A 17,227-nucleotide genomic window follows, 5' to 3' on the forward strand; every position below is an offset into this window, starting at 1 on the left:
TTGAAACAAATGCTATTGCAAATCGTTTGAAAATTTGATCTGAGTCAGATCATATAGTGTGCTATGGGCTTTATACTTTTATTGTGCAGCACTGTAATGAACCCAGCGGCTGTATAATGCTCTTGATATGGTGGTTCATGTGGGGTGAATAGCATTATTTAATTGTCTATTTTCCCCCGGAAACATGCATATGCTTTGATATCCTCATTCTCTAAATGTATAGGTTGATTGAGAAATAATTGATCCCTAACCTGCCGTGTCATTGGCTGTGATATGATGCCAACTAAACAAATTTATTTTGGAATGATGGGTCAAAATATGCAAATGTTAAGAATTACATAAAAATATTGATATTAAAGGTCTGATGAAGTTTTTGAAGTATGCTAGTGAAACTGTATGTTCTGTGAATAGACTTTATGAATTCACATGGCTTTTTTTTTCCATATTTGATTTGAAATTGCTAGAATCCTGAGGGTCCTTTTGGCAATGTGCTCCTGGATGGTGTGAAGTGTACGATGCTGGGCAGCGTGGAGCTGTCCACACCAAGTGACGGTAAGTAAAGACATCAAACAAGATGCCTTCAGATTCAACTATGAGTGTCTGTGACTTGCATTAAAGGCATCCTTTAAACAAATTAAATCTGAGATGCATGGCCCTATGTGTTATCAGTGTCTGTGATATGGTGTTAAAATTGTGGCCCTAAACAAGATTGTGCTTCAAAATGATCATGAAGTAAAAATCTTTTAAATACCGGTTTTACCATGGTATTCATTTTCCCTAATAGACTGTAGTGTTATAAAAACCATTGAGAAAACGGTTTGTGAAATTTGAATTCCAATCTTAAATATCTTGATAATCAGACGGGCGATCGGCTTGTAAACATCATGGGATTCCTGACTGACCTAAAGGTTTATAATAATGATTGCAGCATCAGCTAAATCCATGATTATGTTAGGGAAGAAACCTCGTCTTATCGTCTTCCCCAGTATTGCTTCTGCGCATGTGCTGCCCTGCACAGTGTGGGAGGAAGGTCGCCATCTAATCTAGTGTCGAACATCTTAGGGTAGGGTCAATTTAGAGCCTTTTCCTAGTCAGTTTGGACCTCCTTTACGATAGCTAGAAAAGAATTTTGATCATGGAAACTGTTTCCAGACAATAAGATATGCAACATTATTCCTCATATGAACACAAATTATGGCTTCTGTTTTTGAGGATGCATTCTTTTCTTTTTGCCACATATTGTTTAGGTGTGCTCTATGTGTTTGAGAAGGGCATCATCTTCAGTCATCCACGCAATGGTCTCACAGTACTACCAAAGTCATACTATGAAGAGCTCCAGTTCTATGATGGGGTAAGTTAGGAGAGATGGTGGTGAGGGGTGTGTAATCTTTAAACTTATCATTTTTTTCTCCTCTTTTAAAAAATCCATTCTCTTGATTTCTTTATATAGGATGGGTTTTGCCCACATCCCTTCTCGTCTTATACTCCTGTATAATGCTGCACAAGATTTTACTGATCTGATGTAAGATGACAGGAAGGTGCACTAGTGTACTACTAGCATCTTCTAGCTGGCATTGGATCTCCTAACCAAAGACCAGGGATGCCAGTTTTCAGGCAATAGCCTGAACTCAGGCCCTAGCAAGTTGTTTTCAGACCATAGTTTAGGCTTTTTTGTGTACAAAATAGCTCATTCTAGGTGATTTTCAGGCCCTCTCATCAATTCTAACTGACATCCCTGCAAAGACGCACTAACACAGATGACAGACACCTGTTATACGGCTAACTACCACCCTACAGAGGCCTTGTAACCTGACACAGCTTCCTCGATTATGTCCCACCACCCGAGCAGAATCCTCCACCATCAGCCAAGCCCATCCATACTCGTCAAAGGAATAAACCTGAAGTGGCTGGAGAAGAAATGCCTAAATCGAATGAGGACAAGAATGGGGTAGTGTAAGGCCAACGTGGCAAGATAGTGCTATGCCCATGAAGAAGATACTCTGTGCGACTGCGGAGAGATTCAGACGATGGACCACATCTTGCAGTGCGGTGGAACAGGTTGCACAGATGCAGACCTGGCCCTTGTAAATGAGATGGAAGAACTTAATTTAATTTAATTTAATTTAATTTAATTTAGGAACTTTACATTACTCTTGATCTAAGGAGACACGAACGAAGGAACGAGCAAACTAGCATCTTTGATGAATATCATCTCTTTCTCTCATTCCTCCCACTCTCTAGGGTTCATCCAGCGTGTTAGCCTGTTTGATGATCACCTACAGGCATTCCCTACAGTACTATCAACCCCTGCAGAACCACAACACAGGAGACATGGTCATGTTCACCTTCCCACCCAAGACCAACGCCTACAGAATGATGTATAAAGAGGTCAGTGTATAGGTCATGGAGGGGTTACACAGGTGTCAAGTAGGGTTCTGAAGGAGTCAAATGCTATATTATATGATATGGTCCTGTTCCCCTTACCCACTATAGACCAATGCCTACAGACCGCTTTACAAAGATGTCAGTGTATGGGTCATGGCATGGTCCTACTGGGCTCAAACGAAGTAAAACGCTATATTATATTGTTCAATGATATGGTCATGTTCATCTTCCCACCAAAGAACAATACCTACAGAATACTTTATAAAGAGGTCAGGCAATGGTCAGGCAGGGTCTAACAGAGGTCGCCATTAATGTTTTATGTCTGTCTGTTCCCTACAGGTGATTGGAAGATGGCAGCAAGAGAATGAATCTCCTGTTCTGAAACAGGTGGATGTCGTGCCTGAATACTATGCCAATAGGTAAGTATACTGTCTATGGTGGGTGGGTATTTGATGGTTTGATGGTTCACTTTACCTGACTTCTAAGAAAGCATGTGTATGCTTGTAAGTAAGCAACCAGGGGACCGACGGCTTTCCGAAACTCTCATGCTTGCTTTAATTCCTGTATTAAACTGGACAGCAGACTCCTATGAATCGTACAAGACACCATCGTACTAGACTTAAACCGTTTGTTTGTTTGTTTTATTTATCCACCATGTAGAATAATTATTTACAGATAATAAAATTCAATGGGTTTCATCGAGATATAATAATAATAATAATAATATAATAATAATAATAATATAATATCATAATAATAATAGTGTGACAATGTATATGATACATTCTCTATTCCTGTGATGTTTGACGGGTAGAGTGTCTCTGCTTGATCCACTCTTCAGATACAATGAGTTGGAGCATAACTTTGAGACAGATGCAAGAATGATGAAAAAAGTTCCATCTCTCACCCAGGCCAATGTGTACCTCTCCACACTCAACAGGTAAGTGAAAAAGAGAGAAAAAAAAAAAATTCTCAAAACTTTTGAGATGACAAAAAAAAAAAAGTTTTATACTGTGATCATGAAGAGGAATAGCTCAGACATACCCCAGTCATCTCAATTAAGACCATCAAAAGACCAAACACACAAAAGAATTGTGCAACCCTAGTTAGCCAAGATTGTGTTTGGAGCCGGTCTGGTGATTTGACTGGAGGGGATCTTGGAATTAAAATCTCCTAATAAATATTCCGCTTTTATATAGCACTTAATACATCTACGATGTCTCTAAGCGCTTTACAGATAAACAGATATTCTAGAATCCAATAAAATGACACTGAGTGATTAAAGCTACACACAAAAAAAGATAACTTGTACTGATTGATTTGCTGAAGAAAAATCATATAATTTGTCACTTGTGCAGTTAGTTACAAAATAACAATGACATTTTATTAATATTGTGTTAAGGACATATGTAGGTTATGATTTATCATAGTAATATTAATAATGATAATAATAACAAAGTCATTTATATAGTGCTCTTACATGTATATAAATTACATGGTTTCACAGCGCTTCACAGAGTTCAAATATATTAACAAGTAGCAAAACTAGAGTACTTTCATGCGTGGGTTCCTGTTTCACTGATACATATTAACTACTATGTTGCATTAAAGGTATAGACCAATTTTGAAAATGCCCCCCTCTCAAAAAATGAACTGGAAGCTCTTATTACCAATCATGCAAAAGAATATGTTTTGACTAATACATGATGATACAAATTTTGCCGGGGAAACCACCTACTAATTGATATATTTGGTAAATTATCATATCGATCCGGCCTGGATAGATATCGCAAATGCACTTCATCATTGAACATTTGCACATATACTCTGCGTTTTTGCAAATTTAGGTTGAAGTATTGCCTTCTAAACCTCTGAAGGCAATATTCTAACAATATTGAATGGATATTTTGCACCCAAAACCCTTGAACCACAATTTTACCACTACCAGTCTATACCTTTAAATGAAATTTATTCTTTTTCCTTTCAGTTTCTTGTCTCACCTGTCGGTAAGCAGTGTTGACCCTGCTCCGGTCCGTAAGGCTGACCTCCCATCCATCCTGGATCCATCCACTGAACAGTCCCAGCCTAGCTCAGATCCAGATGAGGTAAGAGATATGGGTCTCTTGTCTACCCAGAGAAAAATTATTAATATGAACAATGATGTAGTACCTTCTACCATGGAATTAGCTATGATTACATTTGTAGAGATGTAGGGTTAGGATTAAGATTAGGGTTAGGGTTAGTGTCAGGGTTGTGAGTGGGTTCTAGAAGAAGTTAGAGTTAGGTAAAGGGATCCAGGATCAAAGTTATAACATTGCTTATAGTGTAGGAAACCATGGAGCAATTGTCACCATAGCATGTGTTGTAGAACCTTGAATACCTTCCAGCTTAAACCAATCAGAATCAGAGTTTGCGTTGCTACTTCTTGCAAAGTGTATTGTAATTGGCTAGTCAGGAGGGAAATGAATAGGTTTACTTTCAAGGCTTCGTATTGTATGTATGACATACATGTACAGTCTCTTTTTAGCCCCATTTGTTGAAACTAACTGGTATCCTTGATATCAACAGGTCCACGTAGGGTTTTAACATTTTCAAAGATGATCATGAATTTATCATGGAATTATATCACTGAAGATAGAAGGAAAGTCTTTGAGGATTGTTGTCACATGATTTTCACCAGATCCTACTTCTCTCTCTCTCTCTCTCTCTGTGTCTCTCTGTGTCTCTTTCTCTCTCTCTCACTCTCTCCATCACTCTTTCTCTATCCCTCTCTCTCTCTCCCCCCATCTTTCTCTCACTCTCTCTCTCTCCCTCTCTCCCTCCCTCCCTCCCTCCCTCCCTCCCCCTCTCTCTCTCTCTCTCTCTCTCTCTCTCTTCAGGTTGTGATCACCCTGTTGACCGGTATAACAGGGAGCCACAAGGAGACCCTCTGTACCACCCTCACCAACCTAGCAAAGGATTATAACAGGTGGGTACAATTCGCCTTCAATCACATTTCTTCTAAGTTCACTTCTTTGCCTCTAGAGGAGTGTTTCACAAGACTAAGATCGACTTTAAGTTGGACTTAATTGTGGCATGCCATTCACGCCACTGTTTGCTCTCACCATTTTCACATGTAGCTAATTAATGATTTCATTATGTTATTATTTCTGGTTGAATCGCTCTATCATATACAGGTGAAGTAAATGGGTACCTGGTAAGAACTTATTACTTGAAATGCTAGAGCGCCGTATAGCAGCCGTGCTAAAGCCAGGTTAATAATTGGGAGCGCCAGGAGGGTCAAATCTGGAGCGCCAGGAGAGTCAAATCTGACTGACATGAGCGCTATACAAGAACCCTTTATTATTATTATTATTAATGTATGTTAATGCGTCCTTGTGTTAAAAAAATGTACCGTTATAGAGCATAGAGAATGCGCTTATAAATTGTTATGCGCTATACAAGCACTTTCTATCATTATTATTAATGATGTATATATTTGCCGTTTTACACAAACCTTACATCATCTCTTTCCTAATCATAGATGGGCTGTCTTGAGGGCTCCCTTTGGCGTTCCTCATGCATACAACCAGAAGCAGCTTGAGGCCTCACTGACAAACATCGTCACGGCAGCAAGACGACAGAGGGCGTCGATCAGGGCTTCCACCGGAGGCAGGAAGAAGATGAGAGTTCTCATCATGACACCAGGGTAAGATGAAAGCAAGCCCTTCAAAATAATAATATCAGATATTTATATAGCGCATATATCCACCATGCAAGGTGCTCAAAGCGCTCCAAATATAACCCGGCTCTGCTAGGCTGCAGATTTCGGGGCTCAACAGCAGTCAAGGAATTACTTCCTACCGATACCCATTTAACACCTGGGTGGAGAGTGGCAAATTTAGATTAATATCTTGCCAAAGGCGCGAGTCGAACTGCGGACCCTGTGATCCACAGTCCAACGACTTATCCACTCGACCATAATGCCTTTACCACACCTCCACAATCAAGAGTAACTGCAGACATATTTGTTATTGATGATATCTTATTGTTATTGCTATTATTATTATATATTTGTTGATGCTAATGGGTTTATGTAACAATCATTTCCAGGTTCACGGACACAGTCTCTGTGGTGTCGGCCATCTTGAATCACCCCAACGCTGACATCAGAGGCTCCCTGAAGATAGGAGCTGTGACGGCTTGTGTGGATCCGCTCACAACCTTCATTGAACACAGGTATAGGCACTTGTTATCTCCTTTAGATTGTCGTCCCATTCCATGAAAAACAGTGCTGGGGAAGAATAATTAAAGCCCCACTGTACTACTTCTAGCTACTTGCGCCCTCTATACAGCAAACAATGCCTAATCAGTGCCTGTTGGTCCCCCATGATCCCCTTGTTCTTATGTAATTGAGAGCTTATTTGATGAGATAACCACCTGTCAGTGACCTTGCAGGGTGGTCTAATCCCCCCTGGCCAAACTAGTACAGACGGGCATTAAGATCAAACACAATATCTGGAAAATTTTGGTGATTTTGGTTAAGCACTATAAAAAAAAAATTCTAACAATGAATGTCAATTCCAGTCTTTTGGTGAGAGTAAAACTCTCCTTTACTGTAAATTTTGTGTTCAGTCCCAAACTTCATGTTTTGTGATGTACTTGATCAACCTACCTAGGGGTAAATATAGGATTTCTAAAAATAGGTTCTTAATGAAATTTAGGGAAATGTAGAGATTGCATAACTTTCTTCATGAGTGCTCCTCTATCCAAACATGGAAACTGCATGTGTTTTATGGAGTGTAATAATTGTGTTTTTTTTGGTTTAATTATGATTTGTTTCAGAATGACATTCCCCTTGTTACTTGATCAGTGTGCTCAAGGCTGGGTCAATAACATCCTACTAACCAGCTGCACAGAGGGACCGGTAAGTAGAGGAAGCTTCTTTTATATTCTTCTATATCTTCATCGAATCCATCGCTCTTGTTTCCTCTTTTTCAAGTTTTCCTTCTTTGTAATTATCTTCATCGTCATCATCATCTTCATCTTCTTTGTAATCATCATCATCATCATCATCATCTTCATCATCCCTATCATCATCACCATCATCGCCATTACATCACATTACCTTCGTCATCATCATCACCATCACCATCACCATCATCATTATCATCATCATTATCATAATCATAACCATCATCGTCAACCTCATCAACCTCATCATCATCATCATCCTCATCATCATCATCATCATCACCATCATCATCATCATCATCATCATCATTATCATCACCATCATCACCATCCCCATCACCATCATCATCATAATCACCATCACAATCATCATCATCATCATCATCATCATCACAATCATCGTCATCATCATCATCATCATCATCATCACAATCATCATCATCACCATCACAATCATCATCATCATCACAATCATCATCATCACAATCATCATCATCATCATCATCATCATCATCATCATCACAATCATCATCATCATCATCATCATCATCATCACAATCATCATCATCATCATCATCATCATCATCATCATCACAATCATCATCATCACCATCACAATCATCATCATCATTATCACAATCATCATCATCACAATCATCATCATCATCATCATCATCATCATCATCATCATCATCATCATCATCATCATCATCATCATCATCATCATCATCATCATCATCATCATCATCATCATCATCATCATCATCATCATCATCATCATCATCATCATCATCATCATCATCATCATCATCACCACCACCACCACCACCACCACCACCACCACCACCACCACCACCACCACATTTTATTTGCTAATCTACAACTTCATCATCTTTACCATTACATTCACCTCAATAAAAAATGACCTTTTCTGTTATCTTTTGAAAGTGCAGAACAAGCTTCAAACTCCTGATTGATAATACAAAATGTAAATTTGAAAGTTCAAGAAGAGGTATCAACCTTTCACAATAGGCAAGTGAACTAAAGACAGTAAATTAAGTTAAAATAGCTTTCATGAAGTATAAATCAGGGCCCCGTCTTACAAAGAGTTGTGATTGATCCAAATCAATCGTAAGTCCTCCAATCAATCGCAAGTTTGCAGTCTCCTATCTCTTATGTACATAGTTGCGATTGATATTAATCAGTTGTGCTTTCTATTAACATATGATGTCTCTCTTGCCTCTTAGCATCCAGAGCTTATGTTCATTCAGGAGCTCCTGCGCAAGGTCAACTCTGACATGGCCTTTATCCTAGCCAATTATGGAGAAATCTCAAGGTAAATATTCTTCAAAAATAATCCTTTAATTGAGCCTACAATTCATGTATATAATAGGCGTTGTGGCGTGCGCCTGTAATCCAGCTATAAGTGGAAGTTACAAATTGATTCAGCCGAGGACGCAGGTTCGAAGCTGAATCACGTCTTTCGGATGGTGACGTTTAAAGGTCGGTCCCCAGACGTAAATAATCATATCTGATTGATACACGTCTGTTAAAACCCAATACACACACACACACACACACACACAATACATAGGTGGATCCACAGGAAAGACATTGGCCTTTTGTTGAAGTGTATGTTCAGCTATCCAGATGTTCTTTTTTTTTCATGGTCTTAAAACATTTAAGGATATATTTTAACCAAAATATAAAAACTTGATTTTCAATCCTTAACAAATTGTGTATTTTGCTTAAACTCCTCATTGACTGTTTTAATCATTAAAAAAAAAAAATGTCATTACAATACCCTTCAACCCTTTTAACCAAAATGTGTATTTATTTACATATATCTGTATACATGTGTACTGATCTGTCTGTCTTGTCTTGTTGCTCAGGTTTTATTTGATATTGTTCATTCTTTCTTTCAGGAGTGGTGATGCTGAATTGATTCTCTCCGAGACGGCTTTCATGGAACCAAGCAAAGTGAGAGCAAGACATCTGCTCATCCCACAATGGTAAGAGAGGGATCTACATCAGGGGAGTGTTTCACAAAGACTAAGATCGACTTTAAGTTGGACTTAACTATGGCAGGCCATTCATGCCACTAGTTCCTCTCACCATTCCTGGCATTGGTTTCTCAAGGGACGTAGGAATCGTGGTCACAAATCTACAGAATTCACCTTCTTTGATGGTTCATTAATGAAGGAAAAAACATCTAAATATCATAATTGAGAGACCAAAGGTGACTGCAACCAGTGGCATGAATGGCCTGCCATAGTTAAGTCCAACTTAAAGTCGATCTTAGTCTTTGTGAAACACCCCCAGGTATTAAATAAGGTATTACATCATGCACTCCAAACATAGTCATGGGCATTGCTAGGTTTGGAGCGGAGTGATGCAGTTCCAGACTAATTAAACCCTACATGTATATGAGGAAATCCATCATTGTGTAGCGGAGGATTTTGTTTATTGGCATATTTTGCTTTTCTCTGAGCACATGACTCGACTTGATAATATCATCTTATGTGGAGTAGGCATATTCACAATGAATTTGCATTAATTAAGCATGACTCATCGCCTCAGCTACATGTATATAGGTGAACAGATGGGGTCCACGTGTTATGTCGTCACTGTAACTTCAGCAAATTTGACCACTGTTGACCCGTAATTTGGAGGGGTGCGGAAAATGAGGTTTCAATTTGCTTTTGTGCAATAATGAAAGGGTAAATACTTTTTATTCCATTATATTTGTATTCTACATTCATTCAGTTTTCCATTTATATCAAGTTGTATTTTAATCGGATAGGGTCTTTAATATAATTATTTTGCATATATTGCACAAAGACAAGTGATCAATAATATGCATATTCCCTGCTGTTTATCATTCACACAGATGTACCTGATATAAGTTATATATGATAGTATCAAGTGGATAAATAGTAAATATAATATTGTCTGGCTCATTTTTCAGGTGATATATATACATGTAAGACTATGTTGCCCTCAATGAATAACCATATTGCCCTTGTCTTTGGCCGAATGCTATGGATGGATTTAGTCAGGCAATGTACATGTAGTACCTCATATATATCTCACTCAAAGGCGGTCAATATTTAAAGAATTATTAGCAAACACCTAGTTTTATTGGCCTTGGATATATCTGACCTTGTTTCTCAACCCAGGTCATCGCCAGAGTTCAGCAGGCAGTTGACCCCAGCCATGACCGAGGTCAGTCTGAAGTTCAGCCAGCCACTGGACAGGTCAAGACTCCTGCCCAAGATGAGAAGCCTCCGGTCATCCCTGGACGCCAGTCCTTTCCAGGGTAACATCTACCACATTGAAGCAAGGACAAGATTCAATGGTATGTATCTTTTAGATTTCATTAACCCGTAGCAGTGCACAGTATTTTAAAGGACCGAATCCCAAGAAATGACTTTACTTATTCTGAGAGATCTATTATATCATTGCTCGTTAGTCTACAAGATTCCCCACCAAAATGTGTGAGAGAGGTATAAAGCAAGTATAATGTAATTTCTCAGCATGACATGGACATCGTCATTTTCTGGATAACGTGACGTACTATGCGAAGTCGTTTATCAAGTAAATGTATTCAAATTTATGGATGCTTCCTTCCCAGACGTGTGGTGATGAAACATTTCATTCACCTGCTATTATCCTTTGTACTATAATTGCCAGAACGCAAATTGCATAAATAAGTCGGTGCTCTTCTTGGATGAAGGTTTCTCCTAGATGAAATAGATTTGTCAACTGCTATAATGTAGTATTTTTAAATGAATTTAGTTACATTTGTTCCCCTGTTATTTATTTGTCACCAAATATAATTTCTATCTTTTCCGTTATGATTTTTCTTCAATGAAAAGTAAAGGTTTCGTTATTGATTTAACAATTATTTCCAACTAAAGCTTGGTGCATGATACGTGTACAACTTCAACCGGTACGTCACATTTTCAAGAAAATGGCTGCGCCCATATCATTCTCAAAGGCATCATGCCAGGAATATCTTCATTTATTTATCTCTTGTACATTTTCGTAAGGAATATTGTACATCAAAGGGCAGGAATACATCTCATTTTTCAGAATACCTACACTTATTCTTTGGGGTTAGGTTTCCTTTAAAGGTCTATTATAATAAATCACATTTTTTCTCCTCAAATTGGCACCAGTTATTCCTATTTTCAACTCCTACATAGTTGGAAAAAAGAATAAAAAGGAATATGAAATGAACCAATGTGAATGAAAATGACTTAATTCAACAAAAACTTGTCAATTTGTACACAAAAGTAGTGATTATATTAAAATTGGTGCGTTGCCAGAACGAATCCTCACTTGCTTTGTTTTTTCTGGACATGATGAAACTTTGCCAAATGGTGAGTCTTGAATAGAAGAAATTCTGGTAAACAAAAAAAGTTCACCTTTTTGCATCATGCCAATGCTTTGAAGTCTTTTTTTTAATTAAAATTTGATTTAAAGACACATATGAGTGGGCTCTCATGGGCAATTGATTCAATGCCATTTGGATGTTTACCTAACAGTTGTTGTCAATCACCAGGATTATCCTTCAGTTTCATAACCAACAGGCCTTATGTAATGCTTTGCATTTTCCCCCTGTCCCCCCTCATAATCTTACATTTCCCTCACCCAAAGGCTCTCCTGAGTTTAGGGGGTATTTTTTATAGGACTACAGGTTTGATGTGTGGAAGAATCGTGTTTTGAAAAAAGGAATATTTTCCTATTTCATTTTGTCCTTATTACAGAATCAAGTCAGGTGATGGAACTGACCTACTCCACTATGAGCGGCCATCTGACCGAGTGCCCCGCCCCTGAGGTACCGGCTGCTAGACCCCCTACCGGTACCCCCAGACCTCCCCCCTCACCAGGGGCTACCACCAACGGCCGGCCTGCCGAGGCTGGAGGGGATAACAACGGCCACGAGGGTCTTCAGCATTGCTTCATGTTCACAGGGTGTGGTCTGCAGGAGGATGCGCTCAAGGAGTGGCTAAGGGCTTGTGCAACACCGGTGAGTAACATGTCTGCTTTTAAAGGCATCGTTTAACAATGTTAAATCTGAGATGCAGGGCCCTATGAGTCATCAGTGTCTGTGATATGGTGTAATATTGAAGCACTAAAAAAAGTAAAAATCTTTGAGTAACCCGTTTTACCATACTCATTTTCCTCAATAGACTGTAGTGTTATAAAAACCGTTGGAAAAACAAACTTTTTAATTTCGATTTCCAATCATAAATATCTTGATAGTCAGTCAGACGATCGGCTTGTAAAATTCAAAAATTGAAGTATTTTACACTTTTCATAAATTTCACATCAAGAACATGAAATCTCCTTGATAATAGAAAATATGAATCATTTGAATCAACATCTTATGCCTTTTAAAATAGCTTTTACAATATATTTCCAAAGATGCTAACGGCTTTCCATAATTGTTAAGTCCAACTTAGAGATAAATTCAACTTAGGATCTTTTTGAAACACCCCCCAGGAGGTACTTTTATTGCGTGGATAAAAATCCATGGTGCATGTTCAAATTGCTCCTAATTCAAAGAGTTTTTTTCTCACTTTCTGCAGATGGTACATCTTATCTCATTAGTGGGTGATACAACAAATTCCTCTCTAGACCTTTGCAATATTCAACTCTAGGGTTAAGTTGCTAATTGAATTCTATGTAGGTTTAGAGATAGGATTGATCAAGGTTGAGCAAGTTTTAGGTCCAGGATTAGGAAGTTAAGACATTATTTGATGTTAGAAATGGTCAATTGATTTTAGAAATGGAACGTGGCGTAATTGTCACAAGAGTGCATGTTTTGCATTCACAAACTCTCATGTATCTATTAATGTGTTCCATTTGATTCATGTTATGCATATTAACAATTGCCGTTCATTTATCTCATTTTCATAGAAACCAACTCCTAAAGCTTTGAAGACCAAATCCACTCTGTCAGCTTCTGAGAAGAAACAGCTCCATGTAAGTGTTTGGTATAAATCATCTTTAGATTTTTAAACGTTTTTATTCTTACCTATCATATCTGCCATAATAATTGACAGAATCTAAGTTTGTATCTGGATTGTAACTATTGTATTCAATCAGAATACAGATTTTTCAAAAACCTTAGATGATAACCTTGTTATGATTACTAAAGGTACATGTATCTGTCCATCTCTCTCTAACTTCACCCCCCAAAAAAATTTGTAATTTTAAGGTCATGAGGCATTAAAATGTTTTTATCAGAAGTTAAAAAGTTAATGTGGTTTCCAAAATATTTTTTTGCCACGACAAGAGCTCTAGATTAGGGATATATTCATTTTTGCATTCATATGGAAAAGGTGATTTTTATTTTAAATTTATTAAGCGCCAGGACGTGGTGAACATGTGCGCTATATAAGTAGCCATTATTATTATCATTATTATTATTTCACTAAATAAAGCTTTGTTGTGATTTTCTTCCTCTCAGGAGAAGCATCATCTGGCCCCACTACCAGCAGGCTGGTTCTACAATGGTAGTCAATATGTCAGCATGTCTGGAGAGAAGGCCAATACACACCCAGGTCAGTGTTAATTTTCCAGGGAATGTGTAAAAAGTGTGTTAAAGTATATGACTTAACGCCTTCCTGGCCTCCAAACAGACGTAATATTGATGTGTATTTCTACACTAAACGCTGGGGTGTTGTAAGAAAGTTGCAATCAATTGCAAATCCCCAAAATCAAGCTTAAGTCTTGCGATTTGATCGCAACTCGACTTTCTTGCAAGGCCCCGTTAGTAAGAGAGAGAGAGAGAGAGAGAGAGAGAGGGGGGGGGGGGGGGGAAGAAAAGCTAGATCTTGTTATCTCAATTTAATTGTATAAACTTTAATCCTAACAAATCCTAGGAAATTTAGTAGGCTATAGTGGGGCGTTGCAAGAAAGTTGAATTGCAGTTGATTGCAAATATCAATTACAAATTTTGCAACTTGCATTCAATTGCAACTGCCTTGTAATGCCCCATAGTCTTGTCAAAAGATCATTTGCCATTTGGCTTATGAGCTAGTATGAACTAGTATGTGTTATTTTATTTCTGTCTATATCATGATTACCATGGACTCAGAAACATTGTTTTGACATCTACACCATCGACAAATATGATGAGGGAATGAGCTGTTGTGATACTTGTAGATGTTTGTAAATCTTTATATTGAGTATTGAGAGCCCTAGACTCTATCCATATCAGTCTCCCCACTCCCTTGCAGAAAAATCTACCTCTCTTTCTTTCTGTCTGTCTGTCTCTCTCTACCTATGTCTCTCTGTCACTCTTTCTCTCTCTGTCACTCTTTCTCTCTCTCTATCTATCTCTCTCTCTTTCTCTTTCTCACTTACACTCACTCTCTCACTTTTCTGTTTTTCCAAGTCAAATCAAATACCCTATATCTCTCGTCTTGTGGATATTTCCTTTCTCTCATGTTACCCGTGTCAATTGGAATTCTATTGTTTAACTACATGAACTCCTATCTCTACCTTCTTTAATACCCATCACAGAAATGGACCAGTTCATATCAGAGTTCGTAGAGAAGACCAACCTTGCAACCAAGGAATACAACGATGGGATCGCTGCTCAGGGGTACAAGGATCTGTTCCAGTGAATCAGGGCCATGTTATGCCTCGGCCACACCCACGCCTGGTCGCCCCGTCATCAAACCGACCCCACACTGAATCCAATACGTTCGATCGTTTTGGCCTTCAGGGGTTATTTATTCTTTTGATCAGTCTGGTGTTGGTCTCGTTGGTGTGACTGGAGTACTGAGCATTGTTAGAACCTGTCATAATTACGAAGTTTGTCATAAAAAAACAAAGAGTGAGAAGGAAAAAAAGAGAAAAGGTTTACTATGTCATTGTTGGATGTTATAATGCTATTTACGGCTTTGACATGATAAAACCCAGGTTTTTGAATTGTAGCCTAACTCTCAATGATATCATTTCTAAATTTTGCCCTCCGTACTATTCCTAGATGGTAATACATGTAATATCATTAGGTATAAAGGATCTCGTGTGGAAGCTTTGAGCATTATAAAGTTTTGGTATGACATATACTGCAACATGTTTCTGATGGTCTTTTTAATTTAAACCGATGCAAAAGGGAAGTGTAAATTCATATGATTTAGTGCTTTTAGATGATCTTTTCATAAATTTCACTGGCCTGATTATTTTCTTTCAAAGTAAAATTTTCCTGAGTTTCCTTTTTATTAATGGGGGAGGGGGCAGTTTGGAGGATAATAATTATTGCAAACCTTCAATTAGAGGTTTGGGTTATTGTAACCAAACACCAATGTGTATAGACAATCTTTTATTTATTTATTTGGTTTTTTTAGTGACTGATGTAATGTTGATTTAGTTTCATACACTCTGCAGTAAACCCAGAAAGGTGCTTGAGGTGCGTTTAAATGAGTCACTCAAAAGAAATGACTGAAGATTTTTTTTTTTGCTGTCGGGTTTCTCAAAAGACTGCACTTTTTAACCAGTTCATACGTGGACATACAAGTACATATGCGATTAATTGTATGCGACTAAGAATGCACCTCGTTCTCACTGTACAAAACGTTGATCACCTCTACAGCCCGATTGTCTACCGTAATTATATAAATAATTATAAATTTCTGTTGATCTGAATTTTTTTGAAATTAGAATTTATGTCTTTCAGCTAAAAGGCCATGTACAGCAAAAGATATTTTAATGGGGGTAAGTCTATCTGTAATAAAGATTATTTACCCAATTCAAGAAGAGGTCTTTCTTATATTATCATTAGGCTTATTAATACAGTAGCTTGAAGGTACATTGACATTTTACAATTAAAGTCTGTTGTGTGTCAGGCAGAAGGGCATTTATACCACATGCCACAAAGCATATTTCTGGTAAGTAAATTATAAGGTTTTGATAGCTTTGATTTTAATGCTATCAGTTTATGAGGCTTTCGTATGCAATAATATTTCGTGAATTCATCATAATCTTAGTATAGCAAATTGTCACATGTAACAGCATTTCCTTCAAGGATGCAGCATTTGAAACTTGTTTGATATTTACATTTTTTTTTTAAATAATTTTTATTATTATTACCTTTTTTGGGGGAGGGGGGGGGGGGGGACAAAGGTTGATTGTGATGTGCTGAAATTGATATCCCTTTAGACTGATTGCTTTATCACAATGAGCAAGTCACACAGAAGAGCAATTCTTCAATGTTATGACAGTGCACTTCAAAAAGAGAGAAATTATTTGTATGATCCTTATGTGCTAAACATTTTCACAAGTAGTTTCTAAAAGTTTGTTGTTGAAACAGAAAGGAAAGTGCATGTAATATATTAGATGTGATGTTAGTTTTCATAAGTATACATTACTTAGAAGTTGTACATATGTTTGTGGCTAAACTTACTGCCACTTTTGTGTTCTTTACCTCTTTCTATGTGTATAGTTTATATTTATAGTTTTAGTTTTTTGCGTTCCTTTAGTTATTTTAAAGAGAAAGAGAAGAAAAAAACTGAAATGAGGTCTTATATCATCTGTGAAGAGCAAGAAGCGTTTTACTCGGGTATTAGATGAGTTTAATGTCCTGGTTCCGAGCTGATGACACGGTTTTGTGTATTCATTCCAATTAAAGACCAAATTAGACAGCCTTCAATTGCTATATGATCCGTCCAAAAGAACAGTGTCATTCTATTGACGATAAAAAAAAAAACCTTGAATATCACAGATATCTTTATCTTTATGTGTACTTTAAAGATAGTTTTTAATGATAAGAAAGAAAAAGAAGTTTTTAAGCATGAGCTTTGTTGAAAATTGTTTCAAGGTACACTAATGTTTGATGTGCTTTGCAAATAAATTGTTCTAAAAGAAATTA

General features: G+C 37.6%; 1 protein-coding gene across 1 annotated transcript in view; it reads left to right on the forward strand.

Annotated features, from left to right (window-relative positions):
* LOC105440202 (uncharacterized protein C20orf194) overlaps nt 1-17,224 on the forward strand; it is a 62,388-nt gene extending 45,164 nt beyond the window's left edge. The window contains exons 20-36 of the mRNA XM_030985531.1: nt 465-552; nt 1,248-1,351; nt 2,242-2,388; nt 2,725-2,804; nt 3,227-3,325; nt 4,373-4,490; nt 5,265-5,353; nt 5,909-6,073; nt 6,478-6,603; nt 7,210-7,291; nt 8,586-8,674; nt 9,264-9,350; nt 10,518-10,696; nt 12,111-12,373; nt 13,267-13,332; nt 13,820-13,913; nt 14,878-17,224. Coding sequence (XP_030841391.1) covers nt 465-552; nt 1,248-1,351; nt 2,242-2,388; nt 2,725-2,804; nt 3,227-3,325; nt 4,373-4,490; nt 5,265-5,353; nt 5,909-6,073; nt 6,478-6,603; nt 7,210-7,291; nt 8,586-8,674; nt 9,264-9,350; nt 10,518-10,696; nt 12,111-12,373; nt 13,267-13,332; nt 13,820-13,913; nt 14,878-14,981 — 1,980 coding nt within the window. The 3' untranslated portion in view covers nt 14,982-17,224. The remainder of the gene's footprint in view (nt 1-464; nt 553-1,247; nt 1,352-2,241; nt 2,389-2,724; nt 2,805-3,226; nt 3,326-4,372; nt 4,491-5,264; nt 5,354-5,908; nt 6,074-6,477; nt 6,604-7,209; nt 7,292-8,585; nt 8,675-9,263; nt 9,351-10,517; nt 10,697-12,110; nt 12,374-13,266; nt 13,333-13,819; nt 13,914-14,877) is intronic.
* Nucleotides 17,225-17,227: the final 3 nt, after the last annotated feature.

Source organism: Strongylocentrotus purpuratus, unplaced genomic scaffold (assembly GCF_000002235.5).
Source record: "Strongylocentrotus purpuratus isolate Spur 01 unplaced genomic scaffold, Spur_5.0 spur5_scaffold_15, whole genome shotgun sequence".
Taxonomy (NCBI): Eukaryota; Metazoa; Echinodermata; class Echinoidea; order Camarodonta; family Strongylocentrotidae; genus Strongylocentrotus; species Strongylocentrotus purpuratus.